Raw genomic sequence first — 25,674 nt, 5'->3', positions numbered from 1 at the left:
GCCCTCACCGCAGCCACCACCATGGCTCTGCCTGCGGGCTGGGGCTGCGGAGGGCCTGGAGCAGCCTCGGGCTCATCTCTGAGACCTCCAGGACCCCCAGGAGGCTGCTGCCTCCCACCTGCTTCCCCACGCAGCCCCAGCCCCCCCGGGGGCTCAGGGCCGGGCAGGGGCTGCCTTGGGGTCTCCAGCGAGCGTTCGCGGGACGAGGCCACAGCAGGGACGGTCCCGGGCAGCGCCCAGCTGGGGATGGGGAGCAGCCCGGGGGCATGGCGGGGTTAGAGCCCCGAGCGGGGATGCCGGTCAGGGCTCCCGCTCCCCCCCAGAGCCCGGCCAGCCGCAGCCACCCAGCCCCTGGCCCTTGCTCAGCCCGGCATGGATTTTGCCAAGTTTGCACATTTTTGGCAGGCACAGAAGCTAGAAAACATCAGCAGTGCCAAGGCGGGCCACAGGCGAGCCACAGGCGAGGGGCACGGAGCCTTCCTCCCCCACGGCTCTCCTGCGGCCGTGTGAGGGCAGAGCCCTCCTCATCCTCCCAGGCACCTCGGGGCCATCGCATAGGGCTGAGCTGTGCTCCTGGCCCCGTTAATTACCAAGCAATTAACTCAGGGTCAAGCTGGGCAGCAGCTGGTCCCACCTGGGGCAGCCCGGCTGAGCCAAAGCGGGTTGCACGTCACCTGGGGCTGGATGGGGACGATGGTGGCTGGGGGCCAGCCCCGGGCACAACCCCACCGCTCCCTCCCAGGTTCGGGGACACCGGGAAGCGAACCACGGGGTGACAGCGTAGGGTGCACGGCCTGGCTTTGCTCCAGCATGGCCCAAAATTAAAAGCCTCCTTGTCCAGGCAGGCAGCTCCAGGGGTGCAGGCAGGCAGGCAGCCCCGGCTCTCCCTTCGCAGCCCCCTCTCCTCCATCCGGCGGCTCCTGCGGCACCTCACGTCGTTTGTCACTCTGACAGGTTCAAACAAACCCGGCTGGGATTAATTAGGCTCCGTCTTCGTTTCCTCCAGCGCTTCGCAGGGGCCGGGCTGCAGCAGGCGGTGGGGAGGCAGCGGACGGGCGGGCAGGCTCTGGCAGGCAGGGACTGGCTAAGCAGGCAGGGGGGAGAAGGCAAGCGCGGATCCCCCCGGCCCCCCCAAATCCCTGCCCCAGTGCTAACACAGCTGCTAACACAGCTGGCTGCGGGCCCCATCCTGGGAAGACGAGGCCATGGCCGGCCGTGCGGCGTGGCCGGATCCAGGGCTAGATGGCTGCTGCCACCTCGTGCACGGAGCGCTGCTCCCACACGCACCCCTGTCCTCCCCAAATCCCCACAAAAAATGGGCCCCAAAAGTCCCTGGAGGCCGATGGGACCCCCCTGGGGGGAGGGCTGGATCCTGCCGGCGAGGAGAGAAACAGGCAACAACCAGCAAGTAAAACCAGAGCCCCCCGATTTATTAGCAGTTGGTTCGACAGGACCTTACACCAGCGCCCGGGAGCCTCTCCCAGCACAAGCCCACGGAGGGGCAGAGGGGAGGTGCAGCCCCCCTGGCCCCACACACGGCTACAGGGGCTCCTGCAAAAATAACCGGGTGGGAACCCCAGCTGCCAGCGGGGACCCTCGGTCACCCAGGGTGAAACGCCGCGTGTCCCCCCCCCGCTGCCCTGGCCCCGCTCTGGAGGCGAGGGCGGCATCCCGGGTACCGCATCCACCTCCGGCGGCAACCGCTGCCGTCCCGCATCCTGCGGAGCAGCTCCATCCGAGGGGAAATTTGGGCCCTTATCCCGGTAAACCCGTGATAGCTCCGTCTCGTTTGCCAGCCCCGGCAGCAAAACCCAGGGGGGAAGAGGACAGGGCACGGGAGAGGCAGAGCCGGGGCTGCAGCTCGGTACGGCACCACCGGGATAAAGACACGTCTCCAGCTGGGAAACCGTCCCCCGTTTCTCCACTGACCTTCATCCACGTCACATGTAACAACCAAAGAGACCACGTAAAACCCTCGGGGTTTAGGTACAAATTCTGGCACCGAAGAAAAACAACCCCCTGCAAAATGGGAACCAAACGAACCCCACCCTCCCCCCCCCCCCACACCCCACACCCCAACATTATTAAAATACTTTCGCTTTTAATATTCAAGAGGTTTGAAGTTCTCAGAATCCTTCTGATTGCAGTTATCCCAATGTCCGCCCTGTCCCCAAGGGCCGGCTCTCCTCCGTGCCGGGGGACACCGGGCACCGCTCGGCTTTACCACAGGAAACACCACGCGTGTACAAGATCGCAAGGGGGAGCTTGGGGGGGACGGGAGCGTGCCGGGGAGCGCGCCGGGGCCAGCACACTGTGGCCAGCACACCGGCCCCTTCTCCTGCTCGGCCGCAGTCCCACCACGCTGCCCACGGAGGGGGAGGAAGAGGTTGAGTAGCTTGAAAACAAACGGAGACGACAAAAGAAATCGTGCCCAAGACTTTGAAAGAAAAATCCACTTTGTTCGCAGCTTTTCCAAGTAGGTGTCGGGGGAATCCGGCAAACTCTCCCGCTTCCTGCCACGGGGCCGACGGCAGGAGCGGGTCTGGGTCCCTCTGTGCTTTGGGTCTCCACCAGCTCCACTCCTCTGCTCCAGCTCAGCAAAGTCACCTCCAGCGTGCCCAGAGCGGCTCCTCCACCCTCAGACCAGGAGGTGAGGGGTGGCTCTGCCGCTGCCCTCAGGCCCAGGGGAGTCAGGGCCCGTTTTGGGCAGAGAAAGGGGGAATCTGTGCCACTTCCCCACATTGGAGCGGGGCAGGAAGGGACCTCACCGACAGGCCCAGGAATTAAAAAGGAAAAAAAACCAAAATGAAAGAGAAACGGGTGTGGGGTAGGCGGAGAGGTGGCAGCGCGGGGACTGCAGAGTCAGGCCACCGCTCGGGCAGCCTCGGGCGCAGCCGTCCGTGCCTGGGGGTCCCCTCCAAGGCCACGGCCGGGTATTGCTGAGGAAGGTCCCGCCGGGTGCAGGGGTCGGCCCCGCTCGGGTATTGCTGGGTGGGCAGCGGGCGGCAGCTACCTGGTGCTCTGCAGCTCCTCCCGCAGCCAGGTGGGCAGCGTCTGCCCCATTTTGTACAGGAGCTTGGAGAGCTCTATGTTATGGTCCCTGTAATAGTCCCGCAGGAAGGCGCGTGACTGCAACGGGAGAACAGAGAGGAGGGTCAGGGGGACCGGCCCCGAGCCCACCGCCCCGGCACAGCCCCCCAGCCCCGCTCGGGAACATCCCAGGAGGCTTTCTGCATACTCACATCCGAATCCATCTCGGGGTACTTCCTCCCTTTGCTCTTTCCCAAGCATTTCGTTTTCCCTCCATCCAGAAGCTGACACCAGAATCCTTTCTTTGGATCAAACCTGCGAAGCGACAGCTCTGCCTCACCTCTCTCGCTCCCCCGTGCCTGCCGCAGGCAAGCATGCTGCCAGACGAGCCCCGCTGCTGCCCAGCCCTGCTTGGGGCACTTCTCCACCTCTTTTGAATTCGCAGCCCAGCTAACATCTCGTTATTGACCCCCTTGTACAACAGGTTCCCCGTACAGCCACACAGTAAGCGGCCCAACAAGGTTCATTCATCGCTGCATCACCCTGCTGTGAGGGAGCACGGGGGTCTACATGGGTTTAGTTATTATTTTCTGCGGCACCTTTGGCCCTGGATGCTCTCAGGAGCCCCACGACACCTGGGTGCAGACTCAGAGCAGCCACATATACAGACAAGCCCAGCACAGAGGTAAACTATTGTTCTTCTAGCTCTGGAGCTCCTGCTTCCCATGGTGGCCTTCAGTGTCTGGAAGGCTGAGAGCAGGGTGTCACCCACAGAGATGCCACACGGCCAGCAGCAAGAGCCACTCTCTGCAGCACATGCACGAGGAGCCGGGGTGCCAGGGCTCAACACTATCACAAGTGGCATGAATGCACCCCTGAACTCCGCTCCGGGAGCCCAGAGCTGCTCCTGGGCTGCCCAGGGTGACACCACCATCCCCACCGCGGTGCCTGGATAAGCACAGCAAAGCGGGGTGCTTGCTGAACGTTATTTCTGATTGCAGCTACCCCAGCGTAGGTCACGGCAACCAGGAGCTGCTGTTCCAGCCTCAAGTGAAACCCTGATCTCATTAAAACCAGCAGCAGCCCCGCGGTGAGCCCCAGGGCTGGGGGCTGCCCCGGGACAGCGCTGGGTGTCCCCAGGGGCAATGGCAGGTTGGAGGAAGTAGAAGCTTGGGGAAGGACTCACGCCAGGGTCTTGTGATAATCGATGAAGTTGGTCACGCCAAGGAATTTCTGGACCGTCTCCATCACTTTGGCGGGTTCCGTTCGGAGCAGCTTGCCGTCCAGGACCAGGATCTGCAAGGAGCAAGGCGGGGCGGTGAGGTGCTGCTGGCTCCCAGCCCTGCTCTCCTGGGGCATAACGCACTTTTTCGCACCTTTTGCCATCTTGGAGTCAAATTTGCCACCAGCCCGTGCAGCGTCCCGTTTTGAATGCTAACGTGCCCCGGTGTTCACTTACACTGGGTGTTAGAAAATTAAATGCAAATAAAAGCCAGGGACAGGACCCATCCAGGACAACATCAGAGCTTCGGCTCAGGGCCATCTAACCCACAGCCAGCCAGGGTTGCATTACAGCAATTATGCCAGAAGCAGACAACTAATAGACTTTATAAGGTTAAATGATGATGGAAAAATCATTCATGGACTGAGCCCGTACGCTGCCAGCAGCGCTCCACTGCGCGGGTCACAGCAGTGCTGGCATCCAGCCCCCATTTCCCCTGCAGGCAGCTCGAACCAGGGGCAGCTTTGCCTGCTATTTTTGTCCTGCTTGGATGCCACGGTGACACCAGACAGGGCAGCCCCGCGGGAGTCTGTGGCCAAGAGGGGCGGGCAAGCAGTGGGTGCCCCTGCAGAGCCACCCACAGCCCTCCGCCCCATGGACCCCTTTCAACCCTGCTTTGGCAGAGGACCAGCAGAAGGACCTACCTGCCCAGGACCGGCACAAGGACATCTTTGTGCATCATCCATCAACAACCTCACACTACAAGGGTTTCCTTCTTGCACAATATCTCCCCTCTGCCCCTTCCCCAAGTCCTTTTACTCTTCCCTCCATGGCTTTTAGGGTATAAGAAAAGCAGCTCCCATGGGAGCACCCTCACAGCTGACTTGGGACCCAAGCTCTCTTCTCCCCACGTCCTTGCTTGGGCAAGGGGGCCTCCCCAGGGTGCTGCCACTTGTAGGAGTGGGGTGCTCCCACACCTACCTGGTTGGCGTGGTAGCTGTTCAGCCAGCGCTCGATGTGGGTGGCATACCAGCCTGGCACCAGGCAGCGGTTCTGCAGGGTCCGGAGCTTCGGAGCAGCCTCGGGTCCCGCCGTGATCACCTCGTGGAAGGTGTATTTCAGGGCGACTGGGTCATCGTGAGCTCGCTGGTGCTGTCAGGCACGAGCAAGGCAGGTTTGTTCCCGGGGCAACCCAAATCCTGGGCTGCCCACAAGGCACCATGGCTCCCAGGCCACCACGCTGTGTCCTCGCATGTCTTGTTCACCCAAAAAGTGCAGTGCCCGCAGCCACCCCACTTCCCAAACCAAGCTGACAGAGGCAAGCCCCTGGCCCACCGCCCCACAGGGCTGCCCAAGCCGGGGGAGAGGCAGAGGCGGGCAGCTCACCTGATACCAGGAGTAGGCTCGATCTGCAGGGTTGATGAGGATGGTGATGACTTTGGCCTTGGAGAGCAGGGCCGCAGCTCGCCGGGGAGCCACTTCTGAGTCAAAGTAGTTGGCACTTTTCTCGAAGTAGAAGTCGGAGGTGGTGTTGGAGGGGATGGGGAAGAACTCCATGTACCTGGGGAAGGCACCACGTGAGGCAGGCGGATGGGCACCACAAGATGTCCCCAGCACCCCCCGTCGCAGGTGACATCTCAGACACTCTGTACCACGCGCTAACCCTGCAGGGTCCCCCCACGTCTGACACACTGCCTGGGGCTCCACAATCCCCTCCAGCCATTTTGGAAGGCCACGCCTCGCCAGATTCCCCAGGCAGACCCCGAAACCAGGGGGTAGCAGATGAACACACGTGCACACGACTTCTGCCGAAAGCACTTCTGAGGCCCAGCAAGTGGCCTTTGCCTTCAGGACAACATCTCGGGGATAAACCATGGTGCTGTGGTGGTCTGAAGGCAGCGTAGCAGCAACCACCACCAGTGCTGGCTGCACTGCAGACCTCCACAGTAAGGCAAACTCTCTGACCACCCAACAGAGCTGGTGCTGGCCTGAGCACACCCTTGCAAAGGGCAGAGCCCACGCAGGATTCATCCCACCTTGCAGCACCCAGGTGGCCTCTGCCAAGAGCCCGGTGGCTGCAAGGCTGATGGGAAACCCCACAGCACTGCTGCTCTGGTTCCTGAAGGAACCAGCGCTCCCAGCTCAGCCCCTGCGATGGGGAGACCTACCAGTCGATGCCCTTGTGATAGTTGTGCCCGTTGAAGAACTGTATCTCCTCGAAGGTCTCTGAGCTGGGGTAGTTGCTGCTCAGGTCCGGGTGCATCCCCAAGAAGAGATAAAGGGCGGTCGTTCCTTCGGACAGACAGAAAGTGAGAGCTGACTTGGGCCAAGCCTCCCCCCAAGCTCCTCCAGGGCAGGAGGGCTGAGAGAGGCTCTCTGGGGGTGCATGGAGGACCCGGCAAGCCTCCCAGCATGCTCACAGCACCGAGGGTGAAGGGAAGCACCTGTTTTTTGAGGCCCAATGATGAGAAGCTTTGGGAATCGGTCACAGGTCTTTTCTTTGGACCAAATGTCTTTGTGACGCTTGTCTTCACAGGGATCCTGAAACGCAGGAGGGGAGGATTAGGGACAGGGCAGCTTGGACAGGACCGTGCACCACTGCTCAGCCCCCTCCAGCCCGAGCAGATGCTTGGGGAGGCCACACTGCTCAGCGGGCAGGGCAAAGACTGGGGTTATTTCCAGCTCTACGGGGCAAACTCCTTCCCAGCACTGCCCGCAGAACCACGAAGAGGCAAAACACTTCCTATTCCCCCCATTCCAGGCACGAGGGGTACCTGCCACAGCGGGTCCTTCTCCTCGGAGAAGATCTGGAAGTATTTCTGTGCCAGCTGCACAGGTGGCAGCGTCTGCAGCTTCAAGTTGGTCCAGGAGTTGAGGAAGTGGACCAGGTGCTTGAAGGTGTACAAGCCCAGGCGGTCATTGCCATAATTGGACAGATGGGTCATGAAGATGCTGATCTGAAGTGGAGAGGTCGGAGCAGGGGTTAGCAGAGCCTCACCCAGCAGCCATCCCACACGAACAGCTCCCACCCTGGCTGAGGACGTTGGGGACATTGCCCACAGTGGCACCAGGGGATGGCTCTGCAAGAGACACCTGTCCGTCTGTCCCCAGGCAGCCGGACAGCAGTACTCACGGGGTTGAGGAGCACAGTCAGGAACAGTTCACCCCCGTTGATGATTTTGTCCAGCTCACTGGAGCCACCAGGGTACTCGTTGTAGAAGATGGTGTGTGTGAAGAGGCCACAGGTTTGCCGAGGAAGTACCTGGGGCAGGACAAAGACGTGGATGGAGCATCCAGGGCTGGGTCCCCTTCCTCCTCCCAAACAAAAAGTGGGTCCTCAACCCCCAGAGGTCAGGATTGGCTCCACTGCCCCTCACCACCTTTGACTTGAATCCTGATGCTCATAAGGCATGGAGGTGGACAGATGGAGCAGCCAAAAACTGTCCTCACACGAGCTTCCCCCATGCAGGATGAGCAGCGGACACCACCCCCTCAAATCAAAGCATCCAAGCTGCCCAGAAACCACCCACCAAGGTTCTGGGTTTTGGTGGGGGAGGCAGAGGAGAGAAACACCAGAGATAAAGCCTGGCCACCTACCATGATGCCATTGTGGATGAAGCCACGGCGATAGCGAGCAGGTTTCAGGTGGGGATACTCCTCTGTGCTCGTCACTTTGATTGACCAAACCTGCTTCCAAGCTTCATACAACTGCACGTGGACAGGGTACACGCCTGAGTGGTGGGGGGCCACGGCGTACCCCATGTCAGTGGGGATGCCATGCTCCTGCAGAGAAGAGAGCAGGGAGTAGGTGACCATGGAGACCCTAAAACCACAATGTCCCAAACCAATCTCTCCCCAAGGGACTGCCCATTGACATATAGTCAATTCGTGCCTCTGGAAAGCAACCAGGGCAGGGCTGTGCCTGCACATCCTCTCCTAACCAGGGCTGTCTCCATTAAAGGGAGCCCAGCAGCAGATGTGCTGGGTGGACACTCACTCCTCTGCTTCATGTGGACCATCCTCATCCCTGTCATTTCTGCTGTCACCAAGAAAACAACAGCAGCAAAGCTCTTCTGAGGAGATACATCTACACAGGACTGTTAATTGGTTTATATCAGTAGATATAAAACAGCCTGGAAATTCTGAGCTGGACAACTGCCCATCCCCAGTAGGGATCACAGAATCATCAAATCGTTCAGGTTGGAAAAGACCTTTAAGATCATCAACTCAAGCCGTTAACCTAGCACTGCCAAGTCCACCACTAAACCATCTCCCTAAGCACCGCACCTACACGCCTTTTAAATACCTCCAGGGATGGTGACTCAACCACTTCCCTGGGCAGCCTGTTCCAATGCTTGACAACCCTTTCAGTAAAGAAATTTTTCCTAATATCCAGCCTAAACCTCCCCTAGTGCAACTTGAGGCCATTTCCTCATGTCCTATGGCTTGTTACGTGGGAGAAGAGACCGACCCCCACCTCTCTACAACCTCCTTTCAGGTAGCTGTAGAGAGTGATAAGGTATCCCCTCAGCCTCCTTTTCTCCAGGCTAAACAACCCCAGCTCCCTCAGCCGCTCCCCATCAGCCTTGTGCTCCAGACCCTTCACCAGCTTCGGTGCCCTTCTCTGGACACGCTCCAGCCCCTCAATGTCTCTCTTGTAGTGAGGGGCCCAAAACTGAACACAGCATTTGAGGTGTGGCCTCACCAGTGCCGAGTACAGGGACACGATCACTTCCCTAGTCCTGCTGGCCACGCTATTCCTGATACAAGCCAGGATGCCATTGGCTTTCTTGGCCACCTGGGCACACTGCTGGCTCATATTCAGCTGGCTGTCAACCAACGCTCCCAGGTCCTTCTCTGCTGAGCAGCTTTCCAGCCACTCTTCCCCAAGCCTGTAGCGTTGCATGGGGTTGCTGTGGCCCAAGTGCAGGACCCAGCACTTGGCCTTGTTGAACCTCATACAATGGGCCCCAGCCCATCGATCCAGCCTGTCCATGTCCCTCTGTAGAGCCTTCCTACCCTCAAGCAGATCAACACTCCTGCACAACTTGGTGTCATCTGCAAACTTACTGAGGGTGCACTTGATCCCCTCGTCCAGATCCTCGATAAAGATATTAAACAGAACTGGCCCCATACTGAGCCCTGGGGAACACTGCTTGTGACCGGCTGCCAACTGGATTTAACTCCATTCACCACCACTCTTTGGGCCCGGCCATCCAGCCAGTTCTTTACCCAGCGAAGAGTACAACCATCCAAGCCATGAGCAGCCAGTTTCTCCAGGAGAATGCTGTGGGAAACGGTGTCAAAGGCTTTACTAAAGTCTAGGTAGACAACACCCACAGCCTTTCCCTCATCCACTAAGCGGGTCACCTTGTCACAGAAGGAGATCAGGTTGGTCAAGCAGGACCTGCCTTTCATAAACCCATGCTGACTGGCCCTGATCACCTGGTTGTCCTGTACGTGCCACGTGATGGCACTCAAGATGATCTGCTCCATAACCTTCCCCAGCACTGAGGGATGGTCCGGTCTCTCTCTAATTAAACACCTCTAATTATCAGACAATAAATTCAAGTTCGTCTGAAGATCCCTCTCTTAGGCCGTAGGACCGAATTATTATTACTGGGTCTGGCTTTACTGGGTTTGGATTCAAGACAGCTGTGAGCAAACCAGTCGATCACAGCATGATCTGGTCTCAATGCTGGCTTTATCCAGGGCAGATAAAGGACGGTCCAAGAGGATGGACAACCCCTTACCAAACTGAAGGTCAGAGCCTGCCTCTATAAACCAAACATGACCCAGACAGCTCGGCCTGCAGAGGGAGTTTCCATCAGCAGGAGCCTCCCGGCACACGGCCACCGCTCCAGGATCCTGCAGCATTGCCCAGCACAGCATCAAACCGCGCCGGGCTGAGCACACGACCCTAGGCTCCGTTAAAACCCAGCACACAGCAACCCAAGCAGATGCTTCCTCCTGCAGAGCCATGGGTCAGACCTCCGCATCCCCCATGGGTTGGACCCCTGCATCCCCCCAGGAAAAGCTGCAAGGCACGGATGATGTCTCCCCTTGAACGGGCAACCCAGGCACTGCCTCTTTGCCCCCCTTCTCCCATCCTTCCCCCACCACAAGCACCCCCGCCGGCGGCATCTTACTCACGACAGCGAATTTCTTGTTTAATGTCATCTGCTCGGCGAGAACCGACTGGTTGTGGAAGAGGTGAGGCTGCATGTGGCTCCACATGTGGGGGAACCACCAGAATTCCCTCACGTAGGACAGCAACAGGTCGTCGCCTTCGTCCTCGGCGTCGGTACCTGCGGGAATGATGCTCACCGTCACCGCTGGGCACGCGGAGCCACGCGCGAGCAGCTGGGGCAGAGGGAAGGGAAGCCCCTCGCAGTGACCAGGTGATGGGGGACAAGTGGGGTGGGATGCCCGAGGACCCTCCTGCAGCCCCAACTTCAGCCTCTTTGAGCACCGGTTTGTGCCTCAACACCAGCCGTACGGCACCAACAGGCAAAGCGACGCCCTTGCCCTCCTCACCCGTGTGGAAGAATTTCCCTGAGTATCCCAGGTTGAAGGTGAAGTTCGGGATGTGGGTGCGCAGCTCGTTCTGCGTGTTGAATAGTGCCTGGGAGGGGGGGAGAGAAAGCAAGATGTCCTCAGCACACGGCCACAGGGATGGCTGCCACGCCAGGGCGAGGACCCGTGTCCCCGAGAGCTGCACCGAGGGGCTCCCACGGGGCCAGGGGATGCTCTGGGGGCAGGAAAGCTCATCCCTGGAGCATCCCAGAGCAGGCACAAGCACCCCTGCCCACCCAGCCAGGACATCACAGCCGCACCTTGACATCTTCCACCTTCATGCGCGTGCCCTCCTTGCCCACAAAGATGTCGTCGATGTCCACCAGGATGTAGCGGTCAAGGGGCAGGGAGAGTCTCTTGCCTGTCAGGAAGGAGACAGAGTCCACAAAGACGAGCTTGTGCAGCCAGAAGTTGAGGTTGTTGCCAAAAAGCACCCTCTGGATGCCGTCATGGAGGCCCAGGTCCTGCATCACGGTGGTGTGCAGCGCCGCGTCCACGCTCATGTGCGGGATGGACTCAGCCGACTTGGTCTTGGCCAGGAGGACCGGCTCGTAGGTGGAGTGGTTGGACTGGAAGACGGTCCAGTCCTCCCCAGGGAGTACGCCCTTCTCCACCTCGCTGGGGCGCGTGATGTACAGCAGGGGCGACTTGGGGTTGATGCTGCAGTCCTTCAGCGCCAGGTTGGAGTGGAGGAAGAGGGGGAATCCCTTCAGCTGGGCGCTCAGCAGGCTGTTCTCGTTGGCCTGCAAGGGGAGAGACGGGAGCTGGAGGAGACAGAACGCCGGGGACGGAGGGGTTGAAAGACACCCCAAGCGCCCAGCCTGGCTGTGCAGGCAGGGACTCACCAGGGGCGCCACGGCGAGGGGTTAGGTGGCTCACCACCCACGGAGATCCCGGTGCTGGGTCCCCCCGCTCCCTCTCCTGAGCGTGGGGCACCTTCATCCCCCTTGCACACCCAATCCTGTTCACGTTCAATGTGCAAAGCCCCCTGGGGCTGCGAGCCCTGGGCAGGAGAAGGGCAGGGGGCTGCTGAGCAAAATACCTACTCATGCTTTTGGCAAACCCCAGCATCCCGTTTAGCATCCTGTTTCTCAGGGTCACTGCTGGGAAACAGGATGCTAAACGCAACCGGACTGATCCCAGAGGTGTGTTTTTACCCCCAAAACACCCAGGAGCTGCACAGCCCTTCCACAGGGAGAGTGCTAAGATGGTGCCCTCTGCAAGAAGCCTGCAGCCCATGCCAGGCTGCGGACTGGCTCCACACCAACTCGGGCTGCTTGCAGAAAGCAAGGGGAGGGTGCAGTCCCTGCAGGGCACCGGGACCTCAGAGACCCCGCTCACACCCGGCCTGGCCACAGGGTCTCGGTTCACACCACACATCCCCTTACCTTGAAGAAGCCGATGATGCCCACGCCGTACTCCACGCAGTACTTGTCCAGCAGCTCCCGGTTCCAGGCGTCCAGGTTGACGTACTTGAGGATGTTCTCGTAGATGATGAGGGCAAAGCGTCCCCGATCCTTGTCGGTCAGCGTGGGCATGTCCCCCTTCCCCGGGGCAATCTCCGTCCTGTATTTGAAGCGACTCGACTCCAAAATGGCCACGATCTCCTGGCCCAGCTGGGAGTAGAGGCTCTCCACAAAGACCAGCACCAAGGGGTCCGTGCGGGAGGAGTCGGCCACCTTGAGGGTCTTCAGTGGCAGCAAGCGGGAAGGGGCAACCTTGGGCTCGTCGCAGTCCGGCCCCGCCACGTCCCCGGAGGGCTCCAAGCCCCTCTTCCACCCATATAAATAATACGCAGAGACAAAAACACTGAGCAGGCAGACGACGAAGAGCAGGAGCAACACCACCTGCAGAGAGACCTGCCGGATACCCCGCCGGGCCCTGGCCAGCACAGTCATCCTTGCATCCGCGGGGCGAGGTGGGGCCCCTCTCCCCTGCCCGCCCCCTCCCCTCGCGAGCCCCGGGGAGGGGAAGAAGCAACCAACCAACCGAAAAAAAAAGGTAAAATAAAATTGAATACTACTAATAAATTAAAATACTAGCACGCCGCCTGTGCAGGCTCTCTCCCCTCCAGCAGTCTGGTGTCCCTCGCTGTCCGCTTCATGTCACCATGGCAGACGCACCGAGAGTCCCCTTGCCGAGCTGAAATCCCCGCAGTGGTGGCAGCGGCAGTGGCAGCCCCATGGCCTCAGTGGGGCGAGGGGGCGGCGGGCGGCCTCGGCGCGGCTCGCGGCGGGCACGCAGGCATGGCGGCTCCCCGGGGCACCCCGGTGTCCCGGCTCCGTGCGGTGCCCTGCGAGAGAGAGACAGGATGAGCAAGCAGGGCTGGTGTCAGTACCAGCGCCACTGCTTTTATTAACGCCAGCACGGCGGCCCTGGCAGATGTCTCTGCAAGCTTGCCAGCATGCCAGGGCTTGCCGCGAGAGTGCCGCAAGCTCCCGACGGCACCGGGGCGGGAGCGCAGCGCGCACGCGTGCCGCAGGACCCCAGCTGCGGTGCGTGCCCGGGGCATGGCAGCAGCACTGGGGTGCTATGGGGGAGCCCCCGGCCCCCCACGAGTCCCCGTCGCACCAAGCAGCCGGAGAAGCAGCTCCGCTCCTCCCGTTTGCCAGGCACCCAGCGGGAGCCAGGCCGCGGCAAGGAGAATGGGGTGCGGGGGGTCTGAGCCACCCGTTGCCCAGCCCGGCTGGCAGGGAGGGATGTGGGCAGCCGGCCAGCCAGGCAGCACGAGGCCGAGCCGGGAGCCGCCAGCCAAGGTCACCGAGACAGGCACGTGGGAGCGCCCACGTGGAGCCGAAGGGACCTTGGGAATATTTTTCCCTTCCCTGTGAAAGGCCCATTTAAAAAAAGAAAAGAAAGAAACAAATAGGATGGGCACTGCTTGCCGGGAGGTGAAGCCACCCTGGGCAGGGACGCTGATGTGGCCAGTGTGTTTAAGGAAAAAGTAAAAGTGGTGGCACGGTGGCTTGCAGCACCGTCCCCAAACCCACCGCCGGTGCAAGGGACAAGGGCAGAGGTCCCTCCTCCTCCCCAGGGAGAGCTCCCTGCACCCCGCCAGCATCGCAGCCAAGCGCCCACCCTACAGACACCAGCCAGGCACGTAACGGGATTAAACGTGGCCGGCTGAACGGTACCGTGGATTACAGGCTGCGGCTCGGCAGGGTAATCCTGTCATCCCTGCCCTTCCCTGCAGCGAGTCCCAGGCTCCACTTCCCAACCCCACCGGCTGCTCCACTCGGACCCCATGCACGCCACGCAGCCAGCCTCCATCGCTGTCTCCGCCACCCACCAGCAACCTGCGCTGCCAGCTGTGCCGGGCATGGCAGAGCACCTGGTTTTATTGATTTGTAATTTATCTTTGTGCACGTGGATGATCTCCAGGCAGGACCAGGAGGGGACGTTCCTTGGCCCTCCCAGGTGTGCCCTGCCCCAACTCACTCCTTCCTCCCCTCCGGCGGGGCTGGACCTTCAGCATCCCCAGGAGAACAGCCTGCCGGGGTTTCGGGGCAGGGCACTTCTCCAGGTCCGAAGGGAGAAGCACACAGGGACGTTGCTTTTAGGGATGTGCCCATGCAGATGGAGGCTCCCTTGCCAGGGTACCATCCCTAGGGATGCGGAGAGCCGGGATCGCTTTATCAAGTATCCCAGCCATGTCATCCCATTCTCCCTCCGTTTCTCTCATCTTTTAGGAGCAGTAGGTGCTGGCAGCCACATTCCCATGGCGATGGGCGGGGAAGTGAGAACGAGCAGGTTTGATGCCAAGTGGCGGAACCGGTGGCTCACGGGCAGGACTGCATGTCCATCCTCGCACACCCACGAGACAGCAGACGGGAACGGGGCCCCACGCCCACATCACCTGCCACTTCCAAGGGGGCTTTGTTAGTCCATCCTCTTCTAAGAGCTTTTAATTACGGTACTTAATGACCAGGCTTTGGAGACAGCATCTCAGGGCAGCCGCCGGCTGACTCTCCCCGGGGAGGGAGGCTGCAACGTCAAAGCACAAAGGCAACGCCTGCCTGGGCAGGGGGCCAGCGCCGGACCCCCGGAGCAGCCAGGTGTGAGCCGGGACCAGAGCAGGCAGCATCCCGCCCCACAAACCCACCGCCAAGGCAGAGAGCAGGCAGGAATCCTGCTCTGCCAGTTCGCTGCTGGAGTAAACCCTCCGCGGGGAGGACGCTGAGGGGTTCGGGGCGATGCCAGGGGGCTGGAGATGCTCCTGCTCGGGGCTTTCCCCGCGTGAGTGGGTGCTGGCTGCACGCTGCCCAGCAAACCCTTGCGCATCCCCAGCAGCGGTGGGAGAGCCGACAGTTCCACCCCAGAGAAGGAAGCAGGTTTAGGTCCAAGAGCACAAAACAAGTTCTCGAGACCAACAGCTTTTCTAAAACAAAAGAGAAACATGATGGTAAAATAGAAAAAAAAAAACCACAAGAGCTGGCAAGGTGAAGCCAGAGTCAAACTTCCTTTTAACCTGATTTTTAGAAGCTGCTCAGGTGCCTTTTAAAACCACAGGGGTTATTTAAAAGGCACCAGCTGGAAATGTCAGCCCGAGTCCCACACGCAGACCTCAGCCCCCCAGAAACACTGTACGGCGCCGGCGGGCTCCCATCGCACAGACAGGACCACAGGAGAAAAAGCCCCAGAAAAATGCTGTTTTCTGGTGGGTTTCTGAGCAAAGCCTTGGCCCAGGCTCCGCTGGAGAGGAGGCTCGGCGAGGAGGCTTAGCCACAGCACTCTTAATCCAGCCGCCCTGACAAACACAATCAGCGTCCAAGCGGCTTCCCCGGCATGGCCAGGAGTCCGGAGCACCCTGCGGGGCCGGATCCGACCCCGGGGCAGGCAGGGAGTGCAACCATGGCCGGGGAAGCCTTTTACTATCAGCACTTCAAATCTAAGACAGCTGCAGGAGGAAGGGGAAAATGGTTGAAAAGCTTTTCTAAATCCGCCCCCAGGTGAGGTTTGGGGGCTACAGTTTCCCCCTGGCCAGAGTTATTGGCCACAAACACTCCCCGGGGAACCACTGCACCCCAGAAAGCTAGAGGGGCACCAGAGGGGACAAGAGGGGATGAAACCATCTCCGTCAGCGGCTTGCAGCACTCTTCCTTTAACCTCCGGTGGGATTTTGCAGGGATGCAATGGGAGGATTAAATATAAGCAAGGAAGTGCAAGCAGATCCGGAGGAGAGGGAAGGGTCGGCCGTCCAAGCAGGCAACCACAGCACGGTTTGATTTATCAGGGGTGCAATAGGTCCGGCTGCAGGTGCAAGCAGTGAAGATCTGGCAGTTCACAAGTCCCAGCTGTCAAATAAATCAACTGTCCCAACCCCACAGCCCAGGGATGGGAGGTGGACTCAAAACCACGGGCGTGACACAGCAAGAAACTGCTCATGCATCTGCCTCGCACCACTTTGGAAAGGGCTGCAAGGGAAGGAGCAAGCATCCACCTTCATGGAGAAGAGACCCCAAGGCCTTGCATGCACAAGGACCCCAACCCCAACTCTAGTAGCTCACAGACCCCCAACATTCAACCCACAGAGATGGGGCCACATGCTAAACACCACAGCCAGATGGGTAATCCTGCTCCTTTCCTGCCGGCACCCTTTGGGTGGGCACCCCTGCTCCTCACTCCTCATCGCCGCAGGGGAGAGCCCCACCACGCCGGCACCGCTGGGTAATCACCTCGTCACCGCCACGCCAGCTCCATTTCTCCATGTAAGCCAGCCCTGGGGGTCAAGCCTGGATGGAGGAGGATTTAGAGGCAGGATGCTAAATTGCATCACCCAGCTCAGCGATTTGTAATTGCTTCTGCTCGCTCCAACGCTTCCCTTCCCGTACCCTACCACACCGCAGGGGATGCGGCCAGCTCGGCCCCACCAACCCATCTGCTTCGTCTCCCACTCGGACATTTGATGGCAACAGGCTACTGGAAGGTCTAAATTCGGCCAGGCTGGGACCCAGGTCCCCAGGGGGGAGACAGCGCTCAGCCCACCATGCCTCCCGTCTGTCCCACGCCTCATACATCCTCACCAGCATCCTCAGCAATCACTAACTGGTGCCCTGCAGCCTCGGGAATCGCGGACTACCTGTAAAAGATGCACAAAAGGCAGCCAAATTATTATTAATAGCTTTAAGTTCCCTCTAGAGGGAATCCCCTTCACTCTGCTGGTAATATGTAGAGGGCTGCAGATCTAAAACCACTGAGCTAAGCACGTCCTTAGAGAGGAGATTAATGCCACCATATTATTCAAGAGACAACTGTGAGCTTAAGACAGGGAAGCTTGCTTTGAAAATGAAAAGGTAACTGGTGTGAAAAACCTGCCTTTAAACACCTACCTCTTGCATCGCTGCCTTGATCAACTCCGAAGGGCAGCGATCCCAACTAAAACTGGAAATATCTGCAAAGAGTTGGGAGCACTGGCATGGGGGAAGAGTCATCACAAGGTGCAAAGGACCACTGCCCGGCCCTGTCCCTGTCCCCGTCACCTCCCTCCCCAGCCAGGGCCAGACCCACTGGCCAAGAGAAGGCACAATCAGAAAGAAATGAACTCCTTTGCTTCGGTGCGCAGTGGTATGACGATGCACACCGGTATCAAAGCACGGGAGGCACCGGGTCACAGCTCCCTGTGCATCCCACCTCTGAGGTGCTCCTCGAGCAGGGACCGAAGCCCTGCACCGGAAGGGACAAAGCCAAAACCCAGCATAAAAGATTCAACTGCTGCAAAACTGAGGATTTTCCTGGCGATCCCCACTTACTCACAGCCCGGGTGAGTCTTTAGGGTGGGCCCAAAGAGACAGGGATGGAAGGATGAGCTGTATGGACGTCCAGCTGCCTCCTGCCAGGCTGCAAACCCAGGGTGTCCCGGCAGGGGAGAGGGATGCGGAGCAGACAGAGAGGGGAAAACGAGCAGAAGGACAGAAATGAGCACAAACGAGCTCGTCCTGGCTGCCCGCTCTCACCAAAGCCGCCCGTGTGCCACCGGGGCGGTTTTATAATGCCAGATAAGGAGCATCTTAGCGGTAGATTACATGGGCTGCTTAAGCGCTTTGCAAACAGTAGTTACAACACGCCAGGGAGAAAAACACCCTGCTGCTGGCAGGGGGACAGCCCCAGCGCCGCTTTCCTAAGGACACCAGCGTTTCCCGGGTGCCCAAAGTTGCAAAATTAAAAAAGGGCAATGGTAGCCCCGGCAGCTGCCCTTGGGACAGGCAGGAGCAGGCAGGGGCAGGCAGCCACCGGTGCTGCTCCCACCCCAGACCTAGCCAGCGCGGCTTGTCCCCGCCGTGCACAGGCTGGACAGGAGCAAACACAAGGGAATATTGGGAAAATTTATCTCTGATTTATTCAAGGTCTGGAGCATTTGCACCCCAGGGAGACTTCAGCAGGAAAATCCTCTCTTTTTCTCAGCACTTTATTTAAGATCTGATTTATAAAGCCTGGCCAGAAATGAGCAGTCAGAGCATCCACCTGAATTGCTGCCGCCAAACCAAGTTTACCCTCTGGAAATAAAACTCCGGCTCCAGCTGCCCACCATCTGCCCACTCCTGTGGCAAAGAAACCAAGATGAGTGATTCGCCCAGCAAAAGCCGTCAAAGATTTTCACGTAAAAAAAAGTTATTTTTGGCCAAAGCGCCTAGGTCTGGAAGAGACTTTTTTCAGCCAGAAAGCCCTGCTAGCACTTCAGTTTTACTGGAAAAGATAAAAGTAATGTTTTCCTCGGGTTTTCTTCAAAAAAACAACCATGAAAACGGCCCTTTCCCTGCAGAGGGATGGAAAGGCAAGGTTCGGTGTGTGGCGAATTGCTGCAAACATTTGTTGAATTTTTAGGGGAGAAAAAAACGAAACAAATGAAAAAAACACCCACTACCCCAAAGAACTGGGTGAGGTTCCTGGAAGCCCGTGATTAAAACTTTTTCCATGGCAGAGCAGCTGGCAAGCCCGACCGGAGGGGCTTTTAATACCAGTTCCAGCAAACCCCATGTCTTAACCCCACTCCCCAGGTCCTGCCCCTGCTAACCCCCGTCTCCCAACCCCTTCCCCAGCTCCGAGGTGCCGCAGCCCCCCGCCAGCGAGGCTGTAGAGAGAAACCCCCCCGGGGAGGCCACCGTCCTTGTGAGCCTTAGGCACCGGTGGCTGGAAGGTGGCACTGGTGGCTGTCATCCCCCTTATCCCCAGCACCCTGATGTGGAAGAGCACCTCTCCACGCTCCCCCCCCATCTCCCACATGAAATCAGCCTCCTCCATAAACTAGGCCAGCAATTAGCAGCAGTCATTAGCTTTTCTACGCCGCAGGGATGCCGGGCTGAGCAGTCAACCCCCCGGCAGCAATGCTTCCCGACATCGCCCTGACCAAACACCTCGATACCCCGTGGCCAGGTTACGGTTTGGGCCGTGCCACCACCTTCCCCCGAAAAAGCCGGAGCCCTTCGCAGGTTGCTCCTCCTCATGGGTATTTTTTGCCCTTGAATCCTCGGGAACAGCCTTGCTCTGGAGGAAGCGGAGCTGGGGGAATTCTCCCAAACCTTAATTGAAAGAGGCGCTTAACGAGGAGAGTTTCTTTTGTTTGTTAATTGAAACAGGTTCTTACTGACAAAACTCTCCATGAATTTTAAGTGGGTTCGCAGGGGGGGGAAAATCCACTCAATGAATTGGGTTTTCCTGCTTTGAAATGTGCCATGTGGGTTCCTGCAGCTCTCCAAGCACCCAAGAGCCTTTCTGGATAAGCAGGGCCTGAATCCCAAGTATTTTAAAAAGAAAAAGGATGAGGGGAAAATAATCTTGCATTAATTTTTATGTTAAACTGGAGCGGCAGCCTGCACTCTCACCACAGGTCGCACAGGACTCCTACCCAAAAAAAACACCGCCTGAACCACCTTCTGCTGCCTCCGACACTTTGCTTGGCCAGATCTTCCCCGCAGAGATGCTGGTCCTGCCACAAGCACAAAGGTGATGCTTGATCATGGAGAGCTGTGGGGCAGCAGCAATTCCCCCCGCCTTGGCCGCGGCAGTGCTGCGAGCCCCACGGGACGGGCCAGCTGCTTCGTTTTCTTGACAGCTTCCCATTACGGGGAATTTGAATTTGGTAGGAGAGCAGCTCCGTCCCGCCGCAGAAGAACCGCCAGCTGTTCTGGGGAGCTCAGGCTGCCCTGCCGAGCACTAACCCAGCCCCAAAATGGCACTTTTGCAAAGCAGCATCCATAAAACCACAGTGTGAACCAGCTCATGGAGAGCAACCGACCCTCCGGCACCCGCATTTGGGAGAAATCCCTGCAAGGATGGAGCATTGCACAAGCTGTTCCATTCTCCCAGGGACTCCCAAGGATGCTCCCGCTGGACCGCATCCATCCTGCCTGATGGCCCGATGCTTTGCTGAGCCGCAGTCAACCTCTGCTTCCCCACATTCTGCCACAACAGACCCCACCGGGAGCCCGAAGCACCCGTGGGACTGGGTGCTTGCAGCCGGCACTGAATTAGGAGGCAGGTAAGTGCCTGCTGTGAGCGCAGGCATGCTCTGGCGATGGCTCCCGGGCTGGCAGGCCCTTTGGGGAAGGGCCGGGCAGTGACTGATGCACGGGAGGGATGCTCCCGGGGCTGGCACGCTCCAAGGTCGCAGCCAGGCCAGGCAGAGGTCAGATCTTTTATTAGACCATCGGACACAGTTGGAAAAACTGACACGTTTTGGGCACGCAGGCATTCCTCGGGCCCAAGAGCACATCTGTTTTTTCCTAAAGGTATTAGTTAGGCTAATAAAAGACATTACCTCTGCACGCAAACTTTGCCACCCTTAAAAAGTACCAGAGGCTGCAATGCTCACCAGCCCAGGGGAAACGCGGAGAGCAGGAACAGGCGCAGAGTACAGGAGACACTTGCAAGGTCCGTTTTGTTTTCACCCTCTAAGGCACTGCTGGTAAGGCCCACATTTGCCCCCCACAAGCGCAGCATTGGGGCTGCTGGCACCCGAGCTGCCTCTTGCCTCCCCAGTTTCCAGATCCATGTCTGAGGTTGCACAAGCTGAGCAGCATTTCCCCGGGAAGCCTGTTGCATCAGTTTACCTGCTCCCAGGCTACAGCATCAGCCCTGTCCTTTCCTTCTCCTCTGCAGGGGCTCAAGGCAAAGCAAACGCTCGAGGAACCAACCTCCGATGCTCCACCTGCCCCTCCATCCCGGCGCCGCACTGCCTGCCCCACGCACACCAGCTCATGGTTTCAGCTGGCGAGAGCTACTAAACCACCGGTAACACGTGCTGCTTCACGTCCCACCGGCCAGCTGGGCCAGGGGACCGCACCACTCCTGGCCTCTCTACCAGGGGACATCCCCCACTCAGGTGCGCTCCCATGTCCCCCACCCAGGCACCAGGCAAAGCATCCCCATCCCGTGCCGGGTACCACGCGCAGCCTCCCTCCCTCCCTTCCAGCCTCAATTCCCCTCTCGGACGTAAATCCATGAGGCCAGCAGTGCACCAGCACAGACAGGGGATGAATCGAGGCTGCTGGAGGAGATATAAAATGGCCTGAGCTGTATGTTTAGACTTCAGGCATCGACAGCATTTTGCAGCCATATTTCAGGACTGAGCCGTTAACCCTTTTTAACGCATCCCTTTTTTCTAAGCTGGTTCCACCACTTCAGGCTCCAAGCCCTGAGATTGCAGGGCTGTATAAGGCTGTGAAGAAGCAGACGGTGGTCAGGAAGGAAGGGGGATACTCAGCGAGATGCTGACAAGTAGCCGGAAGGCATTTGGGTTTTGCTGAGGCCAAAGCACGGGAGGCAGGGCCAAGACAGCAGCAAGTGTGCAGAGCTGGTACGCTGTCCCAAGGAGTGGGGACACCCTGGGGGCTGTCATCCTTCCGAACCATACGCAGAACCGTTGGGTGAGACACACATCTCCCCGCGCGGCAGAGGGAGCCGAGAGGGACACCCCTCGCTGTAAATCAAATCCTCAACACGCCCAAGCCAAGACAGACAGAAAACTTCTTCTTCCCTGCTTTACATCAGTGATGAGATTTCCAAGATATTTTGGGTTCCCTGGCAGAAGAGGGACAACAGGGCAGAGCCCCTTGGAGAGAGTCTCAGTCTCTCCAAGACAACCTGCATCTCCACGGCTTTGGACCAGACCAGCAGCAGGGTTGACCTCCAGACATGCCCCCTGCATAAATACCAGGGCAGCTCCTCGCAGGATACCCCACATTTAGGGATCTCTTGACCTTCCTAAACCCCTCCAGGAAGGCTCAGGCCACCTGAAGGTAGTGCCGAGGATCTCAGCCCCTTCCCCAGGCAGGGGGCTGCAGCAAGGTCCTGCCACTTTTGGGGAGGACGCGGCAACTGAGGGGCTCCCAACACCAGCCCCCTCGCCGCCCGGCCAGCAGTCACATGCGGGATTTACGGCTCGATATTGATTTGTCTTCTGCAAGCTCTGCCATTACAGCCAGTGGCTTCTGCAGGAAAACATGAATCATAAGCTGCGTGACTCACCGAGCCCTTCCAGGGGTCCTGGTGTGAGGGCTGCCCTGCTCCTCCACACCTGGGGACGGGTGCAGAGGGGGGGTGCAGGGGGCATCATCTCCTGCAGGCACTTGGGGACCGAGTCATAACAGCCCCTGAGGTTTCTGAAGTAGTCTCCAAGAAAGCAGCATCACGCTTTCCCTCCACCCAGGTCCTCCTTCCCCCGTCTCAGGCTCCAAAGCCACCGGCTCACATGTGACGATGGCACATTGTAAAAATGCACAAAGCAATTGCACCACATCGGCCAAAAACACACAAGGAAGCCAAGGGCATTCCTGAGGTCCTACAGGGCCTTCAAGAGCAGGGCTGGAAACATCAACGAGATGGATTGGGAACCCCGGCCCTCCATGGCCATGAAGCAGTCACAAGATATAGGAGCTTAATATCTTGCTTCTCTCTCTGCCTTAAGTCCTAACCTCATTCTAGCAGGCACTACCTCAACAGCCAAAAATAAAAAAACAACTCAATAAGGTATATCTAGGAGGTAAAATTCCACAAAACCCCTTTTAAGCAAAGCCCTCCATGACCCTGCCCCAGCGCACGAACAGCCAAGAGAGCAGCTCCATCTCCAGCACCCGGCCAGAAGCCCCCAAGGCAGGATGCTCGGCAGGACCATGGCCCTCTGTCCGCAGCCCAGGCACCCAGAGATGCCCCCAAAATCAAACCTGCTTATAAAAGCCAGAGCCTGCAGGTGGAGAGGGGCAGGCGGTGCCGGTGACACTGCAGCAGGGACACGCTTGGCCGTGCCATACTTCACCATGACATGCTACTGAAAAAAATATTAATCACTTCCTCTTTGCTCCAGCCTAGTTTTTGACTTGCGAGGCATCTTTTTTCTTCTGTTTAAATTACCACCAACAGCGCACTAAATACATCCTGTTCTAGAGTACTGACAGCGCCGCACAGAAAGAAAAGAGGGGAAAAAACCCCAAACAACCTGTAATAAAAAGTCTGTTTGGGTGGGATGGGTTTTCCATCCTCACCTAAACACAACCAGACCAGACCCGCCAGCTTCCCAAAGGCGCAGGAAGCAGGAAAGGCTTTGCGTGCATGAGCTTTCCCATCAGTATCCATGCCCGGTGCCGGCAGCTCCAGGCAGGAAGGGAGGAATTTGGGAGCTGCAGCCAGCAGGCTGGCACGGCACGCACCGGGGCCGAGCGAGGTGACCCTGTGGGGTGGCTTGAGGACTGGCAGGACACTAACGCAGGAGGTCCTGGCTTCCCCACGCCCATGCACCGATGCCCCAGAGATGGAGAGGTGTTGGGGAACATGAGCATCGCCTTCACTGTCCTTACCGAAAAGGAGTGCCAACACGGGCGAAGGGAAGATGCTCAGCCATCCCACCAGAGGCCAGCGAGGTTGGGGTTTTTTTTCCTGCCATATAAAGCCCCACACGTTTTTTCTATTGTTTAATTTCCTTCTTCTCCACCCACAGCAAGTTCACTCAGAAGCGAGGAACTTATTTCCTATTGAATTCGTCCTGGTTGTTTTATTTGGAAAAGGACAACTTCCTCGGCCGTGGTCCCTGTGCGCAGCCGAGAGGAGCAGGCACAGGGCCGCTCACGTCCCCGTCTGCGCCAGCCCAGCCCCGGTAAAAAACACTCTTGAGATTAAAGTAACAAAGATGCTGCTTTGCTGCAGGAAGAGCTGCTGTTTCAAGGCTGTCGGTGACAAAGCGGCATTGCAAGGCGCCGGCTTCCCAACCCTGCGAGCACCGGTAGCGGGAAGACGACCAGCTGCACGGTGCGCTGCAGCGGCAGCCGGCCGGGACTGCGGGAAGGGAGAGCCCCGGCGTTGGGATGTGATCGCAGCGCTGGGCGTGAGCACCAGCCTCCAAGGGAAGCAGAGCCTTCCAGGTGACGCCGAAAGGTGGCCAAGCTGCCACAGCTTCTGCACCACCGGGCATCACGGGCTGCCCCCATCAGCAGGGGACAGCCTGCTTGTGCAGCGGTGAAGGCAAAAAACGAAAGACTTGGGGGGAAAAAATAAATACAGCTATGCATGAAAGGGCCAGGAGTTCACCGGTGACTGGGTAAATGCTAGGACCTCTTCCAGAGGCAGCGATAAGGTGCTTTACGGGGACTCCAGCCAGACTGGACAAGCCGTGCCGTGCGAACGGCGTGCACCATCAAACCGGCTCTCGGCCGCGCCGTCCTGATCTCCTTCAATCCTTTATTATTTTTAACTAACGCCACTTAACGCTCCTCCAGAGCGGGGACGCTTTAGGCCTCGCACCCCACGCCCTCGGCGCCCGTGCTGCAGCTCGGCCCCGACGTCTCCGGCGGCAGCCAGCATCCCCGCCTGCTGCACGGCGCTGCCCGAGGCCGAGGGGGGCTGCCTGGGCAGCGCTGGGGCGAGGGCACCCCCGGCCACCCCGCAGGGCTTCGCCTTCTCCTCCGGAGCCCCCCGTGCAGCGCGCCGGGGCGGGACGGGTGGGGAGGTACGGGGGGACGTGAGGGCTGATGGAGCCGAGGGCTCGGGGGGCTGCTCGGGGCTCGGGGGGCTCTGCGCCGGCCCCCTCACTCGGCCGCCCCGGGCAGGCCCCGCCGGACCCCCGGCCCCGGCCGGCTCCTCCCGAGGGGCAGCGGGCGGCCTGCCGAGGGGAAGGGGAGGGTGGGCGCGGGGGGAAGCCGCCGTGTCCGGGAGGGAGGGGGGGGGGGCCGAGGAGGGCGGCGGGGCCCGGCTCCCCCCGCCCCAGCCCGGCCCGGCGAGCGGCGGTGCAAGGCCCGGCGGGTCCCGGCCCGCGCTGCCGCCCGGCGGGGCCGCCCTTTGTCTGCGCCGCCGCCTCCCGCCCCGGTCGGCCCGTACCTGCCTGCCCGGCCGGGCCCGCGCCGCTCCGCCAGGCCGCCACCGCCGCCCGCTCCGCTCGGCTCGGCTCCGCTCGGCCCGGCCCCGCTCGGCGCGTCCCGCCCGCCGCCCCGGCCAGGCACCGCCCCGCCGCCAGGCCCGGCCCGGCCCCCCGCCGGCCCCCGACAGGCCCCGGCCCGGGAGCGCCGCGCTGGGCTCCCCGCCCGGGCGGAGGCGGGCGGCGGGGGCCGGGCGGCGGCGCAGCCCGAGAGCGGGGCCGGGGAGGGCGGGTGACAGCGCCGGCCTGGACACACGGCGGCGGCGGCGGCGGCGGCCGGCGGGGGGCTCGGCGGGCAGCAGCGTCCCCGCACCCGGCGGGCTGGGACCCCCGGGCTGCCCTTCCGCCGCTCCGTTTATCCCCTGCCCAGCACGGCTCCCGGCTCCTCAGCCCTGAGACGGGAGCCGCCTCCGGGCCCGGCCGTGTCGGGGCACGGGGGACGAGCCCTGCGATGATCTCCCCACGGAGGGCTCCTTCGATCCCCCGGCCTGGGGAGCATGCGATGATC

General features: G+C 59.8%; 1 protein-coding gene across 3 annotated transcripts; it reads right to left on the bottom strand.

Moving 5' to 3' along the window:
- Positions 1–1,409: 1,409 nt before the first annotated feature.
- Positions 1,410–25,254, bottom strand: NDST1 (N-deacetylase and N-sulfotransferase 1). Of its 3 annotated transcripts, none has more exons than XM_072871838.1 (15): positions 25,130–25,254; positions 12,217–13,121; positions 11,089–11,571; positions 10,790–10,877; positions 10,406–10,560; positions 7,850–8,035; positions 7,386–7,514; positions 7,027–7,209; positions 6,697–6,793; positions 6,421–6,544; positions 5,639–5,813; positions 5,234–5,404; positions 4,217–4,326; positions 3,243–3,345; positions 1,410–3,129 (listed from the first exon to the last, which is right to left on the bottom strand). In XM_072871838.1, the coding sequence occupies exons 2-15, from the start codon at positions 12,724–12,726 to the stop codon at positions 3,010–3,012; spliced, it is 2,634 nt and encodes an 877-aa protein (XP_072727939.1). In that variant the 5' UTR covers positions 12,727–13,121; positions 25,130–25,254; the 3' UTR covers positions 1,410–3,009. The 3 variants fall into 3 exon arrangements, with proteins under 3 accessions (XP_072727939.1, XP_072727940.1, XP_072727941.1); XM_072871839.1 differs by having other exon boundaries at positions 25,134–25,236; XM_072871840.1 differs by lacking the exon at positions 25,130–25,254 and adding an exon at positions 14,267–15,193.
- Positions 25,255–25,674: the final 420 nt, after the last annotated feature.

The sequence above is a fragment of the Ciconia boyciana genome, chromosome 9, assembly GCF_034638445.1.
Source record: "Ciconia boyciana chromosome 9, ASM3463844v1, whole genome shotgun sequence".
Taxonomy (NCBI): domain Eukaryota; kingdom Metazoa; phylum Chordata; class Aves; order Ciconiiformes; family Ciconiidae; genus Ciconia; species Ciconia boyciana.
This window is presented reverse-complemented; position numbering and strand designations above follow the sequence as displayed.